A 23083-nucleotide genomic window follows, 5' to 3' on the forward strand; every position below is an offset into this window, starting at 1 on the left:
CTTTATCCATTCATCTGTCAATGGACATTTAGGTTGCTTCCATAAGACTATGGAAATTTATGAGGATAAATGTACTCCTTAAGTTTGAAGATCAAGAATTGTGCTGTAGAGGGAAGAGATATGGGGATATATGTATATGTATAGCTTCTGTCAGAGAGGATTATTACAATACCTGTCTAACAAAGTATTCACTTTGTTATAAAGCAGAAACTAACACACCATTGTAAAGCAATTATACTCCAATAAAGATGTTAAAAATAGATAAATAAATAAAATAAAAATTTTAAAAATAAAAAGAACTGTGCTGTCCAATATGGTAGCCACTTGTTACATGTTACTATTGAGCACTTGAAATATGGCTGATTAGAATTGAGATGTACTATATTTCTATGAAAATTACTTTAAAAAAGAATATAAAATATTTCATTAATAGTTTTTAAAATATTACATGTTGAACTGATAACATTTTGGATACACTGGGTTAACTAAAATTTTAAATTACTTTTTAAAAAAATCAGTAGAAGATCAGGCAAAATCAGAACCATGCAGACACCAAATATAGCCCCTGTACCAGGGCCAAAAGAGATAGTCAAACAAAGGACAAATTCTAATAAAAAGCAGAAGAAACTCATCTATGACCAGTATGCCATTCATGCTTGACCAACTGAGGCCATGCTAAAAAGTGTGCCTCTTCCATTCAGTGTGGACGCTGAAAGCCTTTAGTGGTATAGGGATGGAGATACTAGTATGAGTATCTATCTTTAACAACCAATTAAGTTATATTTATAGCAATGACTTCCATACCACTAATCAGAATGACTACTCATCAGAATGAGCTTTTTAAAAATATACATTCCAATAAATAACCTCAGATTTACAGAAGCAGAATCTCTATGAATAGGACCTTGGAATTTGTATCTTTAAGCCTCCCCCTAGGTGATTATGATAAGCAGCCCAGTTTGAAACTCTTCTGATCTAGAAAGTAGAGCCATCTGGATGACCTAGAGTCAACTTTGTAGACCAGCCTTTGTGCTAGTGCTGGTCACTACCCAGGTGCTATCCAGGGTGCTGGATTCCTTCAGTATGAGTCCTCCTGAGACTCGGAGGCTGACACCTCTGAACTCTCAGACTGCCCTGACCACTGCTCCACTGGACCTCACCTGCCTTCTACCTGTCTCACTGCTCTGACTTGCCCTAACCCAGCACTCTGCAGGCCCTGTCCTGGAAGTCTAATTCTCCAACCTTGTTCTGGACAGGTTGTTCTGACCCACCTGCAATTTAGCAGAACCCCCGAGGGGTTGGTGGAGGGTAGGTCAAGCCCTGTAAGCCCAATCCATTCTCAGGTGGCTTCTCAAACTTGAACAGGTATTAGATTCACCCTGAAGGCTTGTTAAACACAGATTGCTGGGCCCCACCCCCAGTGCTTTTGATTCAGTAGGCCTGGGGTTGGACCAAAGAATTTGTATTTCTAGCAAGTTCCCAGGTGATGCTGATGTAGCTGGCCTAGGGACCACGTTTTGTGGAGCCCTACAAACTATTTGCTTTGACAAGCGATAAAGCAATGTCACTGGTGAAACGCACCTGACCTACGTTTACCCTCTTCGAGACATTGAATGTTCATCAAGTCTACCCTCAAAAGACTTTGAAAGGGCAAAAGAAGAGCAATTCCAGTTATTAACAAGTTCCAAGTACTGGATAATATACAAACTTGAAGATTTTCTAAACTCATATTTGCTCTACCAAGTTATTATTCAGAGTTTTGGGGCACAGTAACAAAAGAGGCTCCTCTTTTAATATCTTCTTTGCTCTTCCCGTCTTCCATAGGAGTGTCTGAGGATGAATCCAGATGACAGGTTAACCTGTGCCCAACTCCTGGAGAGCCCCTACTTTGATCCTTTTCAAGAGGACCAAATTAAAAGAAAAGCATGTAATGAAGGAAGAAACAGAAGATGTCAGCAGGTACCTCCATTCAAAAGTTAAAATGCTGTGAAAATGATTCTTTATTTTTCTTCTCTACCTTTCAAAGTGAGACTAGGCGGGCACCAAGATCTTCTCTTTGCACTGGTTTAGTTGTATTTGTTTGTCTAATAAATATTGGTGATTGATGTCATGAAACCATAAAACTATGAAAATATACAGATTGTCGCAAAATCTTATTCCAAATACACTTAAGTTATTGCACAATTCTTTTCTTACACTGAATCGATATCCCCCCTGCCAGGTCATGTACCCAAAACACAACAGTTTCAAACAAGTAAGCCCCGATTACAGCAGAACTGAGTTTGACCAGCATTATGGAAGAATCCCGGTACCTTCTGTGGCCTCCAGATGCCCAGTAAAGGAAACTTGACTCTTCTGTCTTTTCACCCGTGGCAGGCACCTTAGTCTGCCTTTCCTAGGCTTTTCCTGGAAGCCAAGGACAAGCTCTGGGCAGATACAAAGAGCTGAAACTCAGATATCTGAGAACCAAATCCTGTCCTAAAATGTGCCAATATTGTAGAATAATACAGTGAATATAAAGACGAACACTGATTCTGTAGCTTATTAGGCAACTACCATTTACTTGCAAAACTTTGAAGTTAAAACATAAACTCCATGAAAGTAGGTTCCTTTGAGTTTGGATTTTTTTCCACTCACCTGTATCCCCAGCACCTAAAACAATATCTGTTACATCAAAGGTACTTAATAGATATTATCCAAATAAATAAGTAGGTGAACATTGCTTATTAATAAGCCAAGATGGTAATTTTCCATTTTTCAGAAACTGACAATTGTCACATTTTGCGTTTGCTTAATCCTCCACCTCTGATCTACTTTTTTGTTCATTTATCTTCTCATTAGCATCTTTACCATAAAGGAAGAAAGTGGTCTCTTTCAACAGTTAAAACAGAAGTTTGTTGGGAGAGAAAGATCAAACTAATCAATAAGATGAAATGTTAAGATGACGTCTGAGTATCCAAAATCTTTATCCAAAATAAAAATCCAAATTTGTATTACATAGGTCATTTTACCTTTAACTGTTCAAGTTACATGTTTGCAAGTTAAGCCCGATACAGTTTACTTAAATAACCGAAAAATTAGCGTTTGTTCAAATAAGTCTGAGGCAGCAATTTGAAATACAGTGTGAATTTTGTGTAAAAACACTGCCCCCTCAAAAACATCTCACCAGCTTCCCCAGCTTTGTCCTGGGAGGGTGGATGGCGGCCCTGCTCCATCCTGCATCTCGGCCCCGGATCCACTTTCCACCACGCTCACCTCCAGGTGGGTGGAGATGCTGCTCTCCCTTTAAGTCTCCAGTTCACAGCTGTGCTACCCGTTCTTTAATACTTTGTGGCCCAGCTGATACAGATCAGGGACTTTACAGAAGGCCTTCCCAAAGACCCAAGACAACAGAAGGAAAAGAAACACCAAGAGCAGCATGCACCTAGAGAATGTCATTTACAAAGACGATGTCATGTTCTCCGTGCTTAGCCATCTGCATCCTGCCCATCCCTACGTGCTAGCCCCACCAGAGCCCTCACCACGAGACCGTGCCTAACCGCCTCCCTCCACCAGGTGAAGTCCATAGGGAGCAAGGCCAAGAGAAAGACAGGGATGTCTTTCAAGTTCTGGTTTTCTTTCTGAGCACACACCTCTTTCCTAGACATTTTACCATATCAGAAAATAAACTAAAAATTCAGAAAGATCTTTTCATACAGGGTGGTTTCACTTTGTAAGTTCAAATTTCTACCTAGATCTTAGTTTCTGTATCTCTGAGTGGATAACCAGCAATTTCCCTGAGACTAAATGTTGTTTTAAGTTGATAGTAAAGAGGTTTTAAATCTTTGCTGTTCTGCCAATATCCTAAAATTAATATCCAAAATTAAAAATTTGAGATGGGTAGAATGTAGACTCTTGGAATTATTGTTTAATAGCTGGTGGACATCTATCTTTTAAACGCTGACTAGATACTCATAAATGATTTTATTGAAATAAATCATAGTACATCTCTGAGAATCCTAGAATAAATCATAGAAACTAATTTTCAAGTATCAGAGAATCACAATTTTTGGAAAAAGTAACCCTGTTTAATTTTTAAAATTGATGTCTCTTGACATCTTTGCACCATATGTATCCTTTTTGTTTTACCACCTTTAAATTAAACTGTACCAATAGGAATTATTTTCAATTTACTTTCCTATTTTTGTCTTGTTCTGCTATTAGAATCAACTGTTGCCTCTCATACCAGGAAGGCACATCTCCCCCACACCTGATGGAAGAAAACAAGTTTTCCAGTTAAAATTCGATCATCTTCCAAACATTTAGTTCTTTCAAGTGGAAAGTAATTTAATAGGTACACGTTTTTGTACCAGAGGAATAGGGATCCTCAGTGTTTCAAATGCAAATGAGCCATATGAAAATTAAGATGCTTTCTAGAATTGTTTTGCTCTGATCATTACTGATTCCTCTGCCCATGATTTTTACATGCCAACTTTATCTTTTAGAACATTTTCTTTAAATGTTACAAAGTCTGAACCTGCACATATGGAGGAGACATTTTCAATTTCATCAGAGCAGCCCCTCTTGAAGCAATGTGTATCGAGAATTTGTGAGCTTATACTTTGATTTATGAAAAGGATTTACATTTATCATCTTGCTTCAGCTGACCACATACTGTCTTAGAGCAGTATCAAATAGCTTGCCTAGCTGTTGTTTGTGTAAGGAATGGCATTATGTTTCTGCATTTTAATTCACTCTTATTGTAACCAGGTCTGTTGAGTAATGCTGGTGTTTTATTTTGTGTTTTTTTATTGGTGTAGGAAGGGAACCTTGAAATGTCATCTAGGTTTATCCCTTAATTCCAGGGCAGACTCTACTTTCTCTGTCTCATAAGACATTGACAATTCTATTTTTAAAGCTAGCTAGAGAACATGCCATACATTTACATAGAAAATAGTGGATGAACTGCGAGGAATTACCATCCTCGTGACATCATGCCCTAGGATAATTGACTGCTGACTCTATTGCTCTCCTTTGGTACATCACGGTTCCTTATCCTTTTCTCCTCCTGTCTAGATCATCTCAGTACCTAAACCTGTCCTCCTGGGTGTATTTTCTACATTGTCAACACTCTCTTCCAAACATTTGCATCCATAGCCTCTATAAACTTGTGCAGCCCTACACTCAGGCATCATGGTCAGGTCAAGATTGTAAACACTTTTGAGAGCAGGAAGATTATCATTCAGTTAACTTCATTTTGTGTCTCTTATCCAAAAAAGACACAGACAAACAGAACACCTCAATAAGTGAGCTGAATTTATGTTGGGATATTTTCCCAAGTAAACTTGACACACACACACACGTACATACATACATATATGTAAATATATGTTTATAATTATAAATTTTGAAGCATCATAGTAGATGCCTTTTATCCTGGACATCTAAAAATGATACAGACTGTTTGAAAGTACTCTTAGTTTGCTAGCAAGGAGCTCATGTAAAATAATAGCATGAGGCTGTCTATCATCACTGTCTGGCATAAAGGCACAAAATAGTGATGTCTCTATCAATAAATATTAAGATTATTTCATTAAATTTTTTCTGCTCCTGGGTCTGGCATGCTTACCTGAACATTGTCAGATTTTGCAAATACACATAATTCCAGAAATTCCTTGTATTTGGCACCAAGGCACCAAGCATAAATTGTTAGTAAGAAAACACAGTTCCACCTTACGTTCATCTCTAAAAGTCTGTTGCACATATAAATATGGCTCTGTAAACTTCCAGAGAATCTCATTCAGTTACTTGGGTGCATCTCTTTATTAAGGAATTATGGCCTCTAAACAGTAGTTTCTTGCTCACTGGAAGGATATTTTAAGTGGGCTTATTTAGCCATTTAACGTACTCAGTGTGAATGTAAGCTGCTAGGATCTTCTTTATTTTCATCTTTTTATCAGAATGTGCCTCTTCAGATTTTTATGTTTCTTGCATTTTTAATAAGATGATACCAAAGGTGCAAGGACAATAAGAAATAAAAAATAAAAGGCAACAGTGATTAGAGATTTCTTTTTAGCATTCATAGTGCTTTTATCATTGAAGCCTTCTTATTGGCAAACCACGCATTCTGCTCCAGCTCTCCTAAATGTATATACACATAGACACTATATATATAGGGTTGGCCAAAAGTCTGTTCGGGTTTTTCCATAACATCTTACGAAAAAACCAGAAGGAACTTTTTGGCCAACCCAGTAAAAAATATATATATATATATACACACCCATACACAAACATATATGCAGAAATTAAGACGACAGCACAAGACTCCATTATCCATTTTATAACTGTGCTTCAAACAACAGTGGAGTTTTGGGCAGGGGTTGGTAGGGTGACTGTCTTCCCTTCATTTTTGCTTACATTTAAGAATCAATTCAAACTAGCATTTCTCTCTCAATTTTTTTCCTTAGACAAATCCATCGTTTAGGTATCACTGAGGAGAGGAGAGGGGAAAGCATCTAATGCTTAGAAAAATGTTCGGATGCAGTCATATTAGCTTGAAGAAAAGGAATCTTCTGATGACATTTGCATACTTATCTCTCCCTGAGTGGCCCAGGCCCGGGAGCACTACAGCTGCCTGTATCACTCAGGGGCACATGTCTCAAAGTGAGACTCTTTTCGAAGTGCGTATTTCTCACCTCCGTACTTCACAAATTCCCTCGCATTTCTCAGCCACATGGAAGACAGTTGCACTTGTGCCCAAATTAAGTAATGACTTTTGTAAAAGTTATCCTCAGCAAATAGGCTTGCCTCAGGCTCTGCGCAGAGGCTCACGCGATTCTATAACCATGCGTTTCCTTTTACAGTCTTGCACAGTTTCTGGCTTACCTGGGACTTGTCTCACCCGTGCCAGCTTCCAGACTCTTTAATTTATTTATAGAGCTCTTTCCCGGTGCTGTCCAAATACTACACTGTCATGGTGAGTGACGCCACCTAAATACTCCTTTTCTCCACCTCAGTGTGACCTCTTGGCTCCCTAGTTTCCTCAGACTTTCCACACATGTGTACCTGGGAATCTCTAAGCTGCTGGCTGGCTTTCTTTCTTTCTTTTCTTTTCTTTCTTTCTTTCTTTCTTTCTTTCTTTCTTTCTTCCTTCCTTCCTTCCTTCCTTCCTTCCTTCCTTCCCTCCCTCCCTCCCTCCCTCCCTTCTTTCTTTCTTCTTTCCTTTCTTTCTTTCACAGAGCACTTTACAGAGAATTAAAAGTGCAGACCTTACTTATTCTTAGTGCTCCTGCTTCTTCGGGGGAGAAGGAAGTGCGCCATAGAAAGGACATTTGATTCAGCTTGTGTCAGCCCCGTAGGCCTATTTGCTCGGACTCTGTCTTTGGTCTCCGTTTCAGTCCTGGTGATATCTGAATGTGATTGTTCTGACTTGCTGCAATCACGAAGCCCTTGAGGGGTCACTTTCTGAAGATTATTTTAACTAGACTGAATCATTAAAAACTGGTGTTCAAGAGGCAACTGTTGAATGCTTTGGATTAGGGAGATGATTGAGTAAAGGGTAACAACAAAGCTCCCAAGCAGGGAATGAAGAGGTGATCAGGGAGATTGTCCCTCTTCTCAGGTAGCTCTCTCGCTGTTCTTTAGTGCTCTTGCAGGTTCCCCAAAATACAAGACGTAAGAAAATTAATATGTTATTTTTAATAAGATGAAAACATTTTCAATTCCGAAGATGTTGTATGGTCCTTTAGCATCCTTGCCACAGAATTGCAATTTTTCAAAAAGATACTTTCTTAGTCATTTGTCACCACCAGGGTTTCCAATCCTGGTCTTGGAACAACCTGAACAGCACAGAGTTCTCCGAAAGAAAAAAAATCTTTTTTTTAATTGAAACATACTACCAGAAGAGGAATGATCCTAAAATTCTACAAACAGTAAAATCTTGAAAAAATTGAGGTGTCAGTATCAGGTATTAGCTAAATCACAAATATGCCAATTTCTAATGCACATAGTTAAGACAAAGATAAAATGCCACTCACAAGTTAAAGTAATATTCTGGGTTTGTGTGTGTATTTGTTTTCTACTGGAATCGTTAACAACTTCATTCTTGTTTTAACAGAAGACTGAAAGTCTTTAAGAGTGGTAGTTTAGAGAATAATAGAAATATCATTTGGTCTGCGAGTTAGGCCACTGGGTTCTCTCTGTGTAGCCTTGTCACAACATGTAACTTTATTTTGCCTTCATTTTCTCATTTGTAAAATAAGAGAGTGGATAAACAAGGTGATTTTTTAGGCTCCCCTTCAGCTCTAAACTTCTATGATTCTCTGTAGCACATGGTGTTTGCGTCCTGGACATATCTCCCACTAGAAGAGGCTTTCTAGAGATTGTTTAACAATATCAAGATAAATTTTGCTGTTTATGATCTAGCCAGGAGCAAGGAGATTCTCTCCCTGTCTCTCTCTCTCTTGCCTGCTTTCTTTCATACTCACACAAACACACAACACCCCCTGCTAGTTCTATCAAGTCAATAGCAGTTTACAGACAACCACCTAACAGAGGTTAAATTTTATAAACGAAAGTGGATTTTAAAGCTAATTATCACTGGATTTTAATTAATGTAAATCAAACAGGTATGCTTTCAAAATGCAGACTAATATGTAATCACTCTTTGCTGTTTTAATCTAACTCTAATTAGCTTGGAAATGACATAATGCTGTGAAATACTAATTTAAGATAACCATTAAGGCAAAGAACATTCTGTACATTTCTAACTTCAGTAAAACTTTTAGTAGTTTCAGTAAATGATAACTTAATGGAATTCTACAAATAGATCTGAATTATATCTTTTTTATATTTCAGCAACAGGGACGCAGGCTCAGTCAACCTTATACTTAACTTATTGTTTAAAGCTTATAATCAAGCCAAGAATTGGTTATCCTATTTAACAGGAATATAAATGACTTCTATTTATAAAGTTAAAATTCTTCTTTTCTGTTGTGAACACTAGTCACTGACTGTATCTCTAAGTATTGTTATATTGAAGATGTTGTATGTCTACTTAAGATTTTAGAGCATATTTGTATAAAAACATGTCCATTTCAAATCGCATGAAATTATAACTATATTTCAATTAGCACTGATAATTAGCATAATGGCAATTTGTACTCCTAGAAACAATCCACTACAAAGCAGTTTTAGCTGTATTATGTTACATATACATAATATTTTAAAAATTTTTCTTAAGATACTTGGAAAACCTAAGGATGGGATTAAATACTTAGGTGACTTTATGTTTGAATATATAACTTAACCTGAATATGTTCTTTAGCTTATTTTAATAAAAGTTAGAACTATTTCTGTCTCCTAATTTCTGTTCAACTCAGCTATTAGTCCATTGTCTATTATTTTGTATTCAGGTGAGAAAAACTGTCATCTTCATATATAAATTCCAGAATTTGTTATTTAATTTCCTATCAGTTGGAATTTCTGAACAGCTGATGTGGCAAACTATTCCTTTTTTTGCCTGGGGCTGGGAATTTTACAAATGGAAAAACTAGCAAAATCTTACAAATGGAAAAACGAGCAAAATTTTACAAATGGAAAAACTAGCAAAATCTTTTCCAGTCTGACTGGCTAGATGTTTATCTCTGAGAACATCTTTACAACTTTACTTTGAGGCTGTAAGATTCTTTTTCTTTCAGTTCAGATATTTCTCTGGCCCTTTATAATACTTAAACTATAAGATATGAAATGTTCCTGTATCTTCAAGCCCAAGCTATCACAACAGTTTCTGTTGTAGGTTTAAAAAGACAAAAAGGCTCAAGACCAAACTTAGCTAATGATCAGATGAGAGAAAAACAATTGGTAAAATAATGAATGAGGTCACTATTTAAATATGCTTCAATTCTTTCATTTTCTTTTGAACTAACTTTTCTGCTTTCATTATTTTTAATGGCACTTATGTAAAAAGAGTGCAGTCAGTTATTTCCAGCAGTAACAATTCAACCCACATCAGTTTTACCATGACACTTTGCAACAATTTCAACCCACATCAGTTTTACCATGACATTTTGCCACTCCTCTTATCAAGAGGTGAAGTCTCCCTCCCTCTCCTCATCTTGTGACCTGTGTCTTCCTTAGATGCCCTGTGCCATTTCTGGGCCTAGCCCTTGAAAGCCCTGGCAGCTTCTGCCTTCTCTCTCTGGGGAAGCCAGCGTCCATGCTGTAAAAAAGTTTGGGCTAGATTCTACTAAGTAATAAGATACCACGTGGAGAAGAAGAGGCTGCTGGAGGAGCCCCAAGGGGCCAATCATGTGAGTAAAGCCTTCCTGGACCTTCCAACTCTAGTGTAGCCACCAGCTGAATGTCACCAAATGAGTGTCCCTAGCCAGCATCAGGTAGAACAGGATAACTGCCCAGCTGAGCCCAGTCAACCTATACAACTATTAAAAATAATAAGTCAGTGGTTTTAAACCACTACTTTTCAGGTTGGATTTGTTATACAGCAATAGATACCTGAAAGAGTATGTTTTTAAATTGTATACCATTGCAGTGGAGAAACATGCTCTCAAATTTTATGCAAACTTAAAGTAAGGCATAAGGTCTGATGTTATTTTTTTTTAATTTTAATGAAGTATATTTGATTTACAATGTTATGTTAATTTCTGTTGTACAGCAAAGTGATTCACTTATACATATATATATTCTTTTTCTTTTTTTAATTTTATTTTATTATTTGGCTGCATCGGATCTTAGTTGTGGCACACGGGATCTTCACTGCAGCTTGTGGGATCTTGCATTGCAGCGCATGGGATCTTTCATTGCAGCGTGCAGGATCTTTCATTGTGGCGCACAGGCTTCTCCCTAGTTGTGGTGTGGGCTCTAGAGCACACAGGCTTAGTTACCCCATGGCAAGTGGGATCTTAGTTTCCCAAGCAGGGATTGAACCCGCGTCCCCTGCATTGGAAGACGGATTCTTAACCACTGGACCACCAGGGAAGTCCCCTATACCACATCTTCTTTATCCGTTCGTCTGTCAATGGACATTTAGGTTGTTTCCACGTCTTGGCTATTGTAAATAGTGCTGCCATGAACATAGGGGTGCATGTATCTTTTCAAATTATAGTTTTGGGGTCTGATGTTATTTAACCTAGAATTAAGTACATACTCTAGGGACTCTGAAAATCATTCTTCCCTGTTACCCATTGGCCTCTACCTTTGAATCTCATTTATCTTAGTCAAGGCTGCTATACTTCCAAGGGGGAAATCATCTTCTCATAAAGCATGTATAACCACCCCATATGGGAAATCTAAAGCACCATAATGAAGAAATGGTCCAGACATTGTAGTCTACCAAATTCTTGCTAGAAATCTGCTTGATTTCTTCACAGTGATTTAAGAGGGAATTTCCTTCTTTTTGCATGAAAAATATTCACATCCATGTTAGATAACTGGATGGATGCCAGAATACTCATTTTCTACCTTTTGCCACCCACCCCCCAAAAAAATAACCACTCAGTCAGTTTGGGTCCTGATGGGTGTTTTTGAAGCAGTGCACTTCACTCGTCTTCCCACTCACTAGACATCACCTAGATCATCTTCTGGCTCTTAGGGGAAAGACTAATCACACTGAAAGAGCTTCTCCTCATAACCAAAGATCTCTAGCACTTTTGACTATTCAAGATAGCTGGTGCCATTGTCTTTCCACATTTCCCCTCTTTCTCTTTTAACTGCAAAGGCATCCAACCAGAGGTGATTTTGGCTTTGCCACTTATAGGTCATCACCTTTGATAATCAGTGTCTTCAACTCTAAAATGAGAATTTTAACACCTGAAGTTGATAAAAGTATTAAATGAAACAATTATGTTAATATACTTTGTAACATAAAGAGCTATGTAAATACTGATTATTATTTTTAATACCTTCTAGAACTTTTGAATACATTTACTTCTACAGTTAATATGTGATCCCTTGAAATAAATCTGTAGAGTTTTTCAAAATATAGTAGTTGCCATGTTCCCTCCCAAAGAAGCGTGAGAACTCCTCCTACTCAATGGCTCCTGTCTTCCATTTGGTGGCTCTTGCATTTCCAACATGAAAGGATCTTACCTTCCAGCAAACAAAAATGTCAAGTTTCTCTTTGTATACAATTTAGTTTATTGGCACTATTTAAAATTTCTGCTTATTGCCTAGCAAACACTACCAAGTACTAGGAAGAAACAGAAGTAAAGCCCTCAGTGGAATATGTAGCCACCAAGAAGAATCAGCTTAATGGGATTTAACCAGAAAGGCACAAATTAAAATCTCACCAGAAAACCTAAAGACACCAACACCAGCATCATGAAATAATCTGACCACGACTCCAAGAGATTTCCTAAAGTGTCGGAATCATCAGAGATAGGAGAGTTGGCTGGGGAGGTACAACTAAATTTTGAAGAAAAAGCATTTTAGGTATGGGAATACACAAAACAAATTTAATATTGTGTTTTGTTAAACAGCCCAGGATGATTAGTTATAGGAAACTCAACTAGAGAAAAACCAAGAGATCCAGGCTAGAGACGCGAGTCTTAATTTAATCTCTGTATTCTGGCAACTGAAGTTGTATAAACAATTTTTATTCCTCAGGCAGTGAGGAAGTGCCGTGAATGAGAAGGAAAGTCAGGCATAATCTTTGAGAAGTACTTGCACTGAGAGGAAAAAGGACAGGAGGGAGAATTGTCAGAGGCACCAGGCAGAGGAAGAATCAGTATTTGTCACTGGTCCAGCAGCAGTCCCCATCTGAAGATCTCCTTTCCACCGTTCCTCCCTTCCTCTTTCCTAATTATCCTCCTCTGTAGCCACACAGCTACTTTTCTTGGATTTGAATCCCTATCCTATGTGTTCAGTTTCTTCCTTTACCAAATACCCATCACTCCACTCTACTCTGGCAAAGACAGGCTCCATTATCCAATTTCCTTCCTCCGGGATTTGCTAATCTCCTACTACCAGTACCTGTAATTTTCAGGTCAGAGAAAAACATCCTGAATTTAATTTTCTCTAATATAAGACCCCCTGTAAAACACCAGCACTATCTTATATAAACTAAATTTGGAAGTAATCTTAGATTGAATTCAAATAGATCTATAAGATATATTTGTTTTAAAGATTGACATCTCATTGGATGTCATACACTCTGTTATTTCTTCAATGTAATCTCCTTTAGGGGGGGGGAAAAAAAACCATCACCAAAATTGACTCCATCAATATTCCCTCTAAATCATGGGTTTTTAGCCATGAGTTGGCTTCAAGGGATCCATTGGAAGTCCCCTCCTCCATTCCCAAATCCAGATTGCAAGTGTAACCCAGGGCTATTATTGCCCCAAACTCCAGAGAGCTTTGCTGGGTTAATACCTGCACAGCTCACAGTACCTCTAATCTAGGGCAAAGGACCTCTTCCCCTTTGCCCTGCTACTCACCAGCTTGCCTTTCCCTGCATCTTGAGCTCTTTATGACTTGAAATAGGGCAAAACCATGACTAATTCCACCTTACAGGCTTACTGGCCTAGAAGAGATAATAATCCCTTCCTCATTCTGCCTTAAATAGTTAACATTTAGAAATGCATCTGGGTTCCAAAATAACCCCACTGAGAAGCTATTAGGGAGACAAAGTACCAGTTAGAATTTTTGTGTGAATTTGTTTAAAGGAATAGCTTTCCCAAGAGCTGTTTGTCATCAGAATGTTGAGAAAATAGAGGTGTGGGCTAAGGTAGGTGGGACTGTTGGGTGGCTGGAAGGCAACATGAGGGCAAGGGGTCTTTCTTTAGGGATTGGGAGTGAAGGGCAACACAAGGGGTGAGAAATGCAGGTGGAAATATGCCTACAACAAACCGTGTCCACTTTGAAACTTCATCAGTGCCATCTCTGGCCATCATTTCTTACAAAGAACATGCATCAAAGCAGCATGGGGAGGTGGACATACCTTGGGTTCTAGAGCCAGATCTGCTACTAACTACATTGTTTTGAAATGTTCCCTTCTCTCTCTGGCTGTAATAAGGAGTAGTCAAGCTCAGTGTTTTTAAGGATCCCTCTGGCTAAGATATTTTGTGAAGTGACATGGACAAAAGGCTGTCATCTATCTCTTGTCCTTTTCCTGTGTCCTCTTCCACTCTCCTTTTCTCAGGTCTGTGGACAGAGTAATGGCCTAGCTAAGGATCACACTCTATCTGCTTCACAAAGAAGGAACTCATCCTGCGTCCTTCCACTTTCCTGATCTACTCTGAGGTCTCCTTTCTCCCTTCTGTCTGCTGCAGAGAGCTAGCTCCTTATTGGCAAATGCAAAGTCCTGGGGGTGCACTTGCTTTGCAATAGGCCAGCTTTCATTTTGTAAGCAAACCAAAGATATATGAGGTATTAGATGGTTTATGTTATTCAGCACTGAGCTTGGGTTTTGTTTTGTTGCTGCTGTTGTTTTGTTTTGTTTCGCCTTGGAAAGCACTTTAAACTCCTTGTTGCCATAGATGATGGCACACCATAAATAGATGAGCTGGACGCCACTCTGAACTGGAAGAACACCATTCCTGCCCATAAGTGCACAACATGCCCTTTGATCAATAACATCGACAAAGAAGACTACACATGGCTGAGAGAATAGCTATTAAGCACAAGTGAAATTGAAACTTCAATTTTCAAATTGCACAATTACTAAGGATTAAAGTAAATCCTTGGCCAGGATTCCAAGAAGACTCCATCTAGCAACATTGCCAGGAGATTTTCCGGCACTCTCAGTATGTAAAATCCCAGAACATTATTTACAGTACTTTTATTTTATCTCAACTTGCTAACCACATTACCTTATCTTGCACAAATTTACAACGTGTTTTTTGTTGGTGTTTTTTAAAATTTTTTCAGAATTTTTAAACCCATAAGGGAGCGATAATAACCAATGCAGTTGAATATTTTAGGAAATTTGACAGGATCAAAGCTAGAGAGAAGCATTAAATAATGATAGAGATCTCAAACCTTATGTAGTATAAAGGAAAGAAATATTTTAAATCAATATTCAGAATATAACGCAGCGATCATATGTTGATATACAAATCATTGACGAATTATGGGGGCAAATTATGGCTTTTTCGATTCATCCTTAATTTCACCAATTTATGCATTTACACATGTGTATTATTACTTCTTTTCTGTTGGCTTTTATGTTCTTGGTAGATTAACTGGTCCAAGGGAATTAAATTACAGTCAGCTCTTATCAGATGTCAGGCATCGTACTGGATGCTTTATATCAATATAAACACTCTCTAATATACTCTACCAAACACTGTAGGAAGTAGGTATTGTTAACCACATTTTACAAGTAAGAAATCTCGGGTTCAAAGACGTAGCCAGAAAGTAGCAGAGCCAGAAGGTAGCAGATCTAAAAACTTCAGAAAACTTCCACCAAACTTTTCACTTATTTTTGCATTTAAAGGTGGTAAGCATTTAAAGGTCTGAAGCTAACCCTAACCGTGACCCTAACCCTAACTCTAACCCTAACCCTAACCCTGACCCTTGTTTTGGGGCATTTTCAATTTTTTGCTGAATTCTTATATCCTGATATTTGTAATTTCCCTAAGGCCAACCTTAACTAAAATAACTATGTAAAAACACTGTGTCCTTACCTAAATAGCTAGTCCCAAACTATAACAGGGTGTTTGGTCTCTTTGCCAGTAGATCTCATCACATTTGTAAACGAAGGCATCTGCATATTCTTCTTCTGTATATGCAGGGTCTAGCTCTAACCAAAGTGATGGTACTGAAATTATCATGAAACGTGAGCAGTCTGAACACTACATAAAAAGATATAATTTAAAACAGAGTCCTTTTTGAGATTACACCAATCTTCTGATTTTTACAGATGAGGAAGCCAGAACCTTGAAAAAGGTAGAGGACCCAAAGAAATGTCAAACATAGATTAAATAGGTGGTCAAAACTTTGTTTTATTTAACTACTTGTGTCTCTTCATTGCCTTATTTGATAATGGATTTGAGGCAGTTTCTATGTATAATAATTATAAAATAAAATGAGAGAATAATTTCCTAAAGCAAGAATGATGAAATGTTCTAAAATTAGAAAGTGGTGGTGGTTGCACAGGCTATGAAAATACTGAATAACACCGAATTGTGTACCTAAAGGAGTAAATTTTATGGTATATGAATCATATATCAATAAAACTAACTTTTTTCAAAAGAGCAAGACTTTATTTCTTTTAATAGGTTAGAGGATAAAACCAAGGATTGGTGACCTTTTAATTTTTATTTATTTTTATTATTTACAGTCTCTCTTCTCTATTCCATATTAGAATATCTCCAGTGAATTGGCCCAAGTCATATTAGCTTAATGAATCAAGAACATTGATCTATTGCCACTAATTCTCAATTGTGGAGTATTAGGCCAGGTTTCAAAGTTTCTACTGGGGTTGAGAAATTGTTTTTGAACAAGATTCTGGAATATATTTCCAAAGAGAATGCATTTTTCCCATGAGAAATCTCTGAGTAAATTAAAAGCCATAAACTAAGGCGTCTTGTTGATTTCTATTAAGAAATAGAAAGTTAAATCTGTTGCTCTTATTATACAGGCATACATTTGTATACAAGCATACATTTCAAGCAAAATCTTTTAAGATTAGTACACACAAATTGATCTAGGAATCCTCCTTCAATTTTTTTTTTGAATTTTTTTTAACATCTTTATTGGAGTATAATTGCTTTACAATGGTGTGTTAGTTTCTGCTGTATAACAAAGTGAATCAGCTATACATATACATATATCCCCATATCTCCTCCCTCTTGCGTCTCCCTGTCCTTCTTCAAATTTATCATAGAATATAACGAGCTCAGAGAAAGACTTGAAAACAAAGATATTCATCCTAGCATTATCATTATTTATAGTAACAAAAAAGCTAAAACAAATCTAAATGTCCAACAACAGGAGAATTTTAAGGTATAGGGGAATATTGTACAGTCCTTTAAAATGGGGTTTTTATTTATTTTAAAATCTATATTACTTTTCTGATTACAGAGATAATAACAATATACATATTATTTTAAAAATTTAAACGGCCAAACATTTCCACACAACTCCTTCTCTTAAGACGTAAACAAAATTAAATGCTTGGTGAATATTTTATATGACCATCCTATAATACTGCTTTACAACTTGGTTTGTTCACTTCATAATGAATCTTTGCACATCACTTTCTGCACATCTCCCTCACTAGCTTGTTTTTGTTTTTGTTTTTGTTTTAACATTGTTAAAAATTATTCAAGACTCAGGGAGATGTTCATGATATAATGTTAAGGGAAAAAAAAAGCAGACTAGAAAACATTAAATATGGTATGATCCTAAATTGGGTAGGAGGGGGAGTGGCAAAGCTTATACACAAATTCATAGAAAGACTGAAAGAAATACAACAAATTGTTAACTATGGTTAGTTCTAAGTGGTAGAGTTGTGAGCAACTTTATTTTCTTCTATCTAATATTTTGTATTTTCCAAATTATCTATGATGAGCATGATAAAAATAGCACTGGCTTTTTCTGTTTCCAAAAATAATTTCGGTTTCTTGTAGGCAATCTGGAAAATGCAGATAAACCCAAATAAGAAAATAAGAAGTTACTCACAATCCAACTACCCTGAGATAATAATTGTTGTCTTTTAGATACATTTTTTTAAATTTGGGTATAATTGCTTTACAATGTTGTGTTACTTTATGCTATACAACAAAGTGAATCAGCTCTATATATACATATATCCCCTCCCTCTTGGACCTCCCTCACACCCCCCATCTTACCCATCTAGGTCATCACAGCGCACTGAGCTGAGCTCCCTGCGCTATACAGCAGGTTCCCACCAGCTATCTGTTTTACACATTAAGTAGTGTATATATGTCAATCCCAATCTCCCAATTAATCCACCCCCCCCCAAACAACTTTGTGTGTGTGTATTTTACAAAGATAAAATTACGCTGGCCATAATTTTTGTAACTGACCTTTGTCACTTAAATATAGTGTGAACGTTTAAAAAATTTCACTAAACACTCTTCTACAAAATGTTCTTTTGGCTACACAGGACCATAATTTATACATAGGATTCAGTTATTACCATTTTTGCTTTTATAATTGATGTAGTGAACATTTGTATGAATAGATCTTTGTGCATATATACTGTACAATATTTTCACCTGGATAAATAGCTAGAAATGGAATTGCTGAGTCAGATGGTCTGCAAAATTTTAACGCTTCTGATACTTATTGCCAAGACATTCTTCAGAAAAGATTTAGCAAGTTTTCCTCCCAACAGTGGAATGAAAAAGTGGTCATTTTCCACACCTTCAGCACTGCCAGGTGTTAGTAATCTGGAAACTGACTTTTATTATTTTTCCTCTTAGTAGGAAAATGATAAATGTTTTTTTACAGAAAACTTAGAATGTACAAATAAGCAAAGAAAATAAAAATCATAAGGATATCATTAACCACTGATTCTTCCTCTGTCTATATATGTGTGTGTGTATGCACATATGCATATGTACATATTTACTTCTTAATAAAAGTAAATCATGTAATAAATGGCAGCTAATACTTATTAAGCATTAACTATTAGACTCTATGCTATGTGTTTAAAGTGAATAATCTCGTTGACTCCTTATGCCTTTATATAATAGTACTTTTAGTAGTTAATATGTCTATATTTTAAAAAGGAAAGCTGAGTAGAGGGATTAAGAAACTTGCCTTAGGTTATATAGTTAATATGTGGCAGAGCTGAGATTAAACTATCTTTTAGTTTTTTTAAAGATTCCTTGTTCTTATGTCCATTAGGAACCCCTAGAAGGTTTCATATTCCCTGTCATGGGGGATGGCCAACTTTGCTAAAAGCATAAGTACTGACCTAACCCTTTTACTGAAATAAGAGTATTTATTATTTTGAATTTAAAAGATGCTTGTGTATAAATGAGTGGATGAACAAAAAAACAAATAGGGAGGGAGGGACGAATCTTCAGTACAGAAGAATTCCAAATAATATACGTAGATACTGTTCCCTCCAAGAGATGGAGCTCAGTTCCCCTCCCCTTGAGTGTGGGTTGCACTTAGTGACTCTGTTCCAAAGAATAGAGCATGAAAAGGGAACATATAGTGACTTGAGAGTAGAGGGACCTGGCAGAGCCCACCTACCCGTGTGATCCATGTTAACATCACCAGGGATCAGTCGTCATGGTGATGACATGGACCCCCTGATCTGGTGTGAAGAGAAGGGTCCTTCCCCTCTGGTGTTCTTCCCACAACCCCAGTAGAGTCATGAGAAAAAAAACATCAGAGAACCCAAACTGAGAGACAGTCTACAAAATACCTGACCTATACTCCTCAGAACTGTCATGGTCGTGAGAGACAAAAGCTAAGAAATTGTCTCAGATCAGAGGAGGCCAAGGAGATATGACAACCAAGTGCAATGTGGGGTACCAGTCGGGATACTGGAACAGAAAAAGGACATTTGTGGAAAAACTAGTGAAATCCAAATAAATCCTGGAATTTAGTTTAGAGTAATGTACCAATGTTGGTTTCTGAGTTTTCACAAATGTAATATGGTAATGTAAGTGTTAACATTAGGGGAAACATCAGCCATATCTTTGCAACTCTTCTGTAAATCTAGAATTATTCCAAAATAATTTTTTTTTTTTTTTTTAAGAAAAGGATGCTTGTTTCAATACAAACACCACTTGTGGGTAGCAAAAATAAGGTTCCAGCTATGGCAGGATGTTCAAACTATCAGGGTCTGAACCAGTCTCCTCTCTTTCTTTTTTTTTTTTTTTAATTATTATTATTATTACTATTTTGGCTGCACCATGTGGGATCTTAGTTCCCTACCAGGGATCGAACCCATGCCCCCTGCAGTGGAAGCATGGAGCCTTAACCACTGGACCTCCGCAGAAGTCCCAGTCTCCTCTTTTTTTGTTCTTGCTTCCCAGTTAAGGATCCAGTATCCAGCCAGAGTGCGGCCAAAAGGAAAAACTCAGAAGAGGCAGGGCAGGCTGATCTCTAGGGCTTGATCCCAGGGACACAACTAATTTTCCTGTTAGGGTTTTTTTTTTTTTAATATTTAAGAATTTATTTATTTATTTGGCTGTGCTGGATCTTAGTTGTGGCATGCGGGATCTTCATTGCCGCGAGCGGGATCTTTTAGTTGTGGCATGCGGGATCTTTAGTTGCAGCATGTGAACTCTTAGTTGCAGCATGCGGGATCCAGTTGCCTGACCAGGGATCAAACCCGGGCCCCCTGCATTGGGAGCTCGGAGTCTTAGCCACTGGACAACCGGGGAAGTCCCAGGGTTGGTTTTTTTCGTTTCTGCAGAACTGAAAGGCCTCTGGTCACTCTTATCGATTAGTCCATTTCTCTGATATATTTCTAACTCAATTATTAGTGAGCAAAGGAGGTGGTGGTGAGGTCCACTCCTGGGTTGACTTCAAGCAGCAGGGGCTGGGTACTCCTACTGCAGTGCTGGCTGACATCACAAATGAGCATGGAAAAGAAAACTGTGTTAAGATTATCAAGCAGCTCCAACCTGGTCTCAGCAAAATTGCTCCCACAAAGAAGGGTGGAGAGAAGAAGAAGGGTTGTTCTGCCATCAACAAGGTGGTGACCAGAGAATACACCATCAATGTTCACAGGTACATCATGGGGTGGGCTTCAAGAAGAGTGCCCTCAGGCACTCCAAGAGATTAGGAAAATTGCCTCGAAAGAGGTGGGAAATCCAGGTGTGCACGTTGACACCAGGCTCAGCAAAGCTGTCTGGACCAAAGGAATAAGAAATGTTCCATACGGTATCTGTGTGTGGTTGTCCAGAAAATGTAATGAGGATGAAGATTCACCAAACAAGCTCTATATAGTGGTTACCTGTGTACCTGTCACCACTTTCAAAAACCTACAGACAACGTGGATGGGAACCAATTGCTGATTGTCAAAATCATGAAACTGGGAAAAAAGAAAGAGAGAGAGAGATCACCAAGTACCCAGAGGACAATATAACCCTGTTTGTTATCTTTAGCTGGACTATCTCTCCAATATTTCTTTAGATCATGAACCAGGGCTGTTTCCCTGGTTACAAAGGCCAACTCACTAGGACAAAGGGCACAATGGTTGTGTTATTCCAGGAATTTGTAATGGCAAATGCCAAGCTTTCATGTGAATATGTGTATGTGTCCTGAGCATTCGGAAGAGACTATTTGTAGACTTGTAGATTACTACAGCTCTCAACCACTTTGTAAACTGCTGCCTTATTTTTTCCCCTTAATAAATCATGAACATCTATTCATGTTATTAAATGTTCTTCTACAAATTGTCCACAAATGTGATCTTCTCAAAATGACTAAATAAATTAAGAGGTGCACATCAAAGGAATACTCTGTATATTTGAAAGAATGAGGTAGTTCCCCATGTGCTAATATTGAACAATCATATTCTTCATATTGAAAAATTAAGTATAAAAAGCCAAGGGCAGAGCAGTGTGGATACTAAGCTACCATAAAAGAAAAAATATATATGCATATATATTATTATATGTAATATATATATGGAAGACTGTCTCTGGAAGGATTGAAAGGGAAACCAATATCAGTTGCCTTCAAGAAGGAAACTCAGTGGCTAGAAGACATGGGTGGAAAAAGGTTTTTTTTTTTACTGTATAGCCTTTTATATCTTTTTTAAAAATTTTGTAAGACACTCATGAATTATTTAAAGGACTAATTTTAAAAAATTACAATGTTATAGTTAGTGCCTGCCTAGTACATACATTAGGTTATTTCCAATTATCACTATTATATATAACGCTTCATGCCACATACCTTAGTAGCTAAATCTTTGCCTATATTCTAATTTCCTTCAAATAAATTACTGTAAGTGAAATTGCTGAATCCAAAGGTGGGAACAGTTTTAGGCTTTTGGATATGTTTTCCTAAACTCTCCAGAAATGAATGAACTTACATATTTTATTTCACTACACCCTCACTAACAAGAAAAGGTTTTATTTCTTTTTACTTTGGTAGGATAAAATATAATATAGATGTGTATTTTTATTTATTCCATTATATTTTATACTATATATATATACACACACATATGTATGTATAATTATATGGTTTGTTTTGCCTCATAAGGAGCGCATGGACGGTAAGATTTAAGTGCTTGAATGTATGAGTACATCTTCATAGTTTTTATCAATTATAGATTCTAGAGTCAGAATAATTTCCTCTCACAACTGTGAAGACAGGGCTCCATTACCTTGCTGGTCTTAAGTCTGACACTGTCTGACTTGGACCCTTTGTAAGTTACCAGATTTCTTTCTTCCCCTCTGGAAGCTTTTAGAGTTTGGGCTTCATATTAATTGGCTTTCACTAGATTATGCTGCGTGACAACCTCAAAATCTTAGTAGCTGACAACACCAAATATTTATTTCCTGCTCATGTTACTGGTCCGTGGCTGCAGTTTGGCTGCTCTGCTCCAGGTGGTGGATTGAGAATGGGCTCGTGTGTCTTCTCGTTCAGGGATCGAGGCTAAAGGAGTGGCTCCCATAGGGGCTATGCCCTTCTCATGGCTGAGGGCCCAGGAACAAAACGCCTGGGGGAAACTTGCAGTGCCTCTAGAATCTTCTGCTCAGAAGTGGTACAGGTCACGTCTGCTCACCATGCGATGCTTAAGGCAGATCTCTGAGCCAAGCAAATCACAGGAAAGGGGGTGGTGAATAAGCCTTCTCCTTGGAATTCTCAATTTTCTTCTAGGAAGTGTCCAGACATAAGTTCAGCTCCTTAAGTTTTACAAAAATTCGACTCATCTAAAGCAATCTGTGGGTAGTTGTCTTTACTAAGCATTGGAAGAAAACGAGAAGGCAGAGGTGGGGTATTTATAGCAGTGGCACAAAAAAAAAGTTCAAATTTGAATCTGGACATTCACGGGCATAAAAGTCCTTTGACTCCCCTCCCGCAGGGGTCTTTTTTCTCCCACCTCACCCCATGCAGCAACCGTACATCTTGCTCTCCACTCTGTCCTCCTATCTCTCCTCCTCACCCCCTCCCTCTCTTCGGTTCTTGGAATTTGGGG

At 37.6% G+C, this 23083-nt stretch overlaps 2 protein-coding genes across 6 annotated transcripts in view; both read left to right on the forward strand.

The window, feature by feature from the left end:
- The window catches only part of CDKL4 (cyclin dependent kinase like 4), a 58700-nt gene extending 43650 nt beyond the window's left edge, over positions 1–15050 (forward strand). For 2 of the 5 annotated variants that reach the window (XM_082358305.1, XM_082358306.1), the window contains 2 exons: positions 1825–1959; positions 4204–9329. In XM_082358305.1, the coding sequence (XP_082214431.1) occupies positions 1825–1959; positions 4204–4305 (237 nt within the window). In that variant the 3' untranslated portion in view covers positions 4306–9329. Of the gene's footprint in view, positions 1–1824; positions 1960–4203; positions 9330–10116 lie in introns of those variants that run through there. The other 3 variants (XR_014235124.1, XM_082358308.1, XM_082358307.1) reach the window with 3 other exon arrangements.
- A 3147-nt stretch (positions 15051–18197) lies between these two features.
- LOC309612082 (uncharacterized protein) lies at positions 18198–21298 on the forward strand (the record flags this gene model as incomplete). Its single annotated transcript, XM_082357363.1, is given in 4 exon segments — positions 18198–18344; positions 20351–20660; positions 20663–20683; positions 20686–21298. Coding segments are annotated over 4 exon segments (738 nt in total). The 3' UTR covers positions 20946–21298.
- Positions 21299–23083: the final 1785 nt, after the last annotated feature.

The sequence above is a fragment of the Balaenoptera borealis genome (assembly GCF_965194805.1).
Source record: "Balaenoptera borealis genome assembly, chromosome: 15".
Taxonomy (NCBI): Eukaryota; Metazoa; Chordata; class Mammalia; order Artiodactyla; family Balaenopteridae; genus Balaenoptera; species Balaenoptera borealis.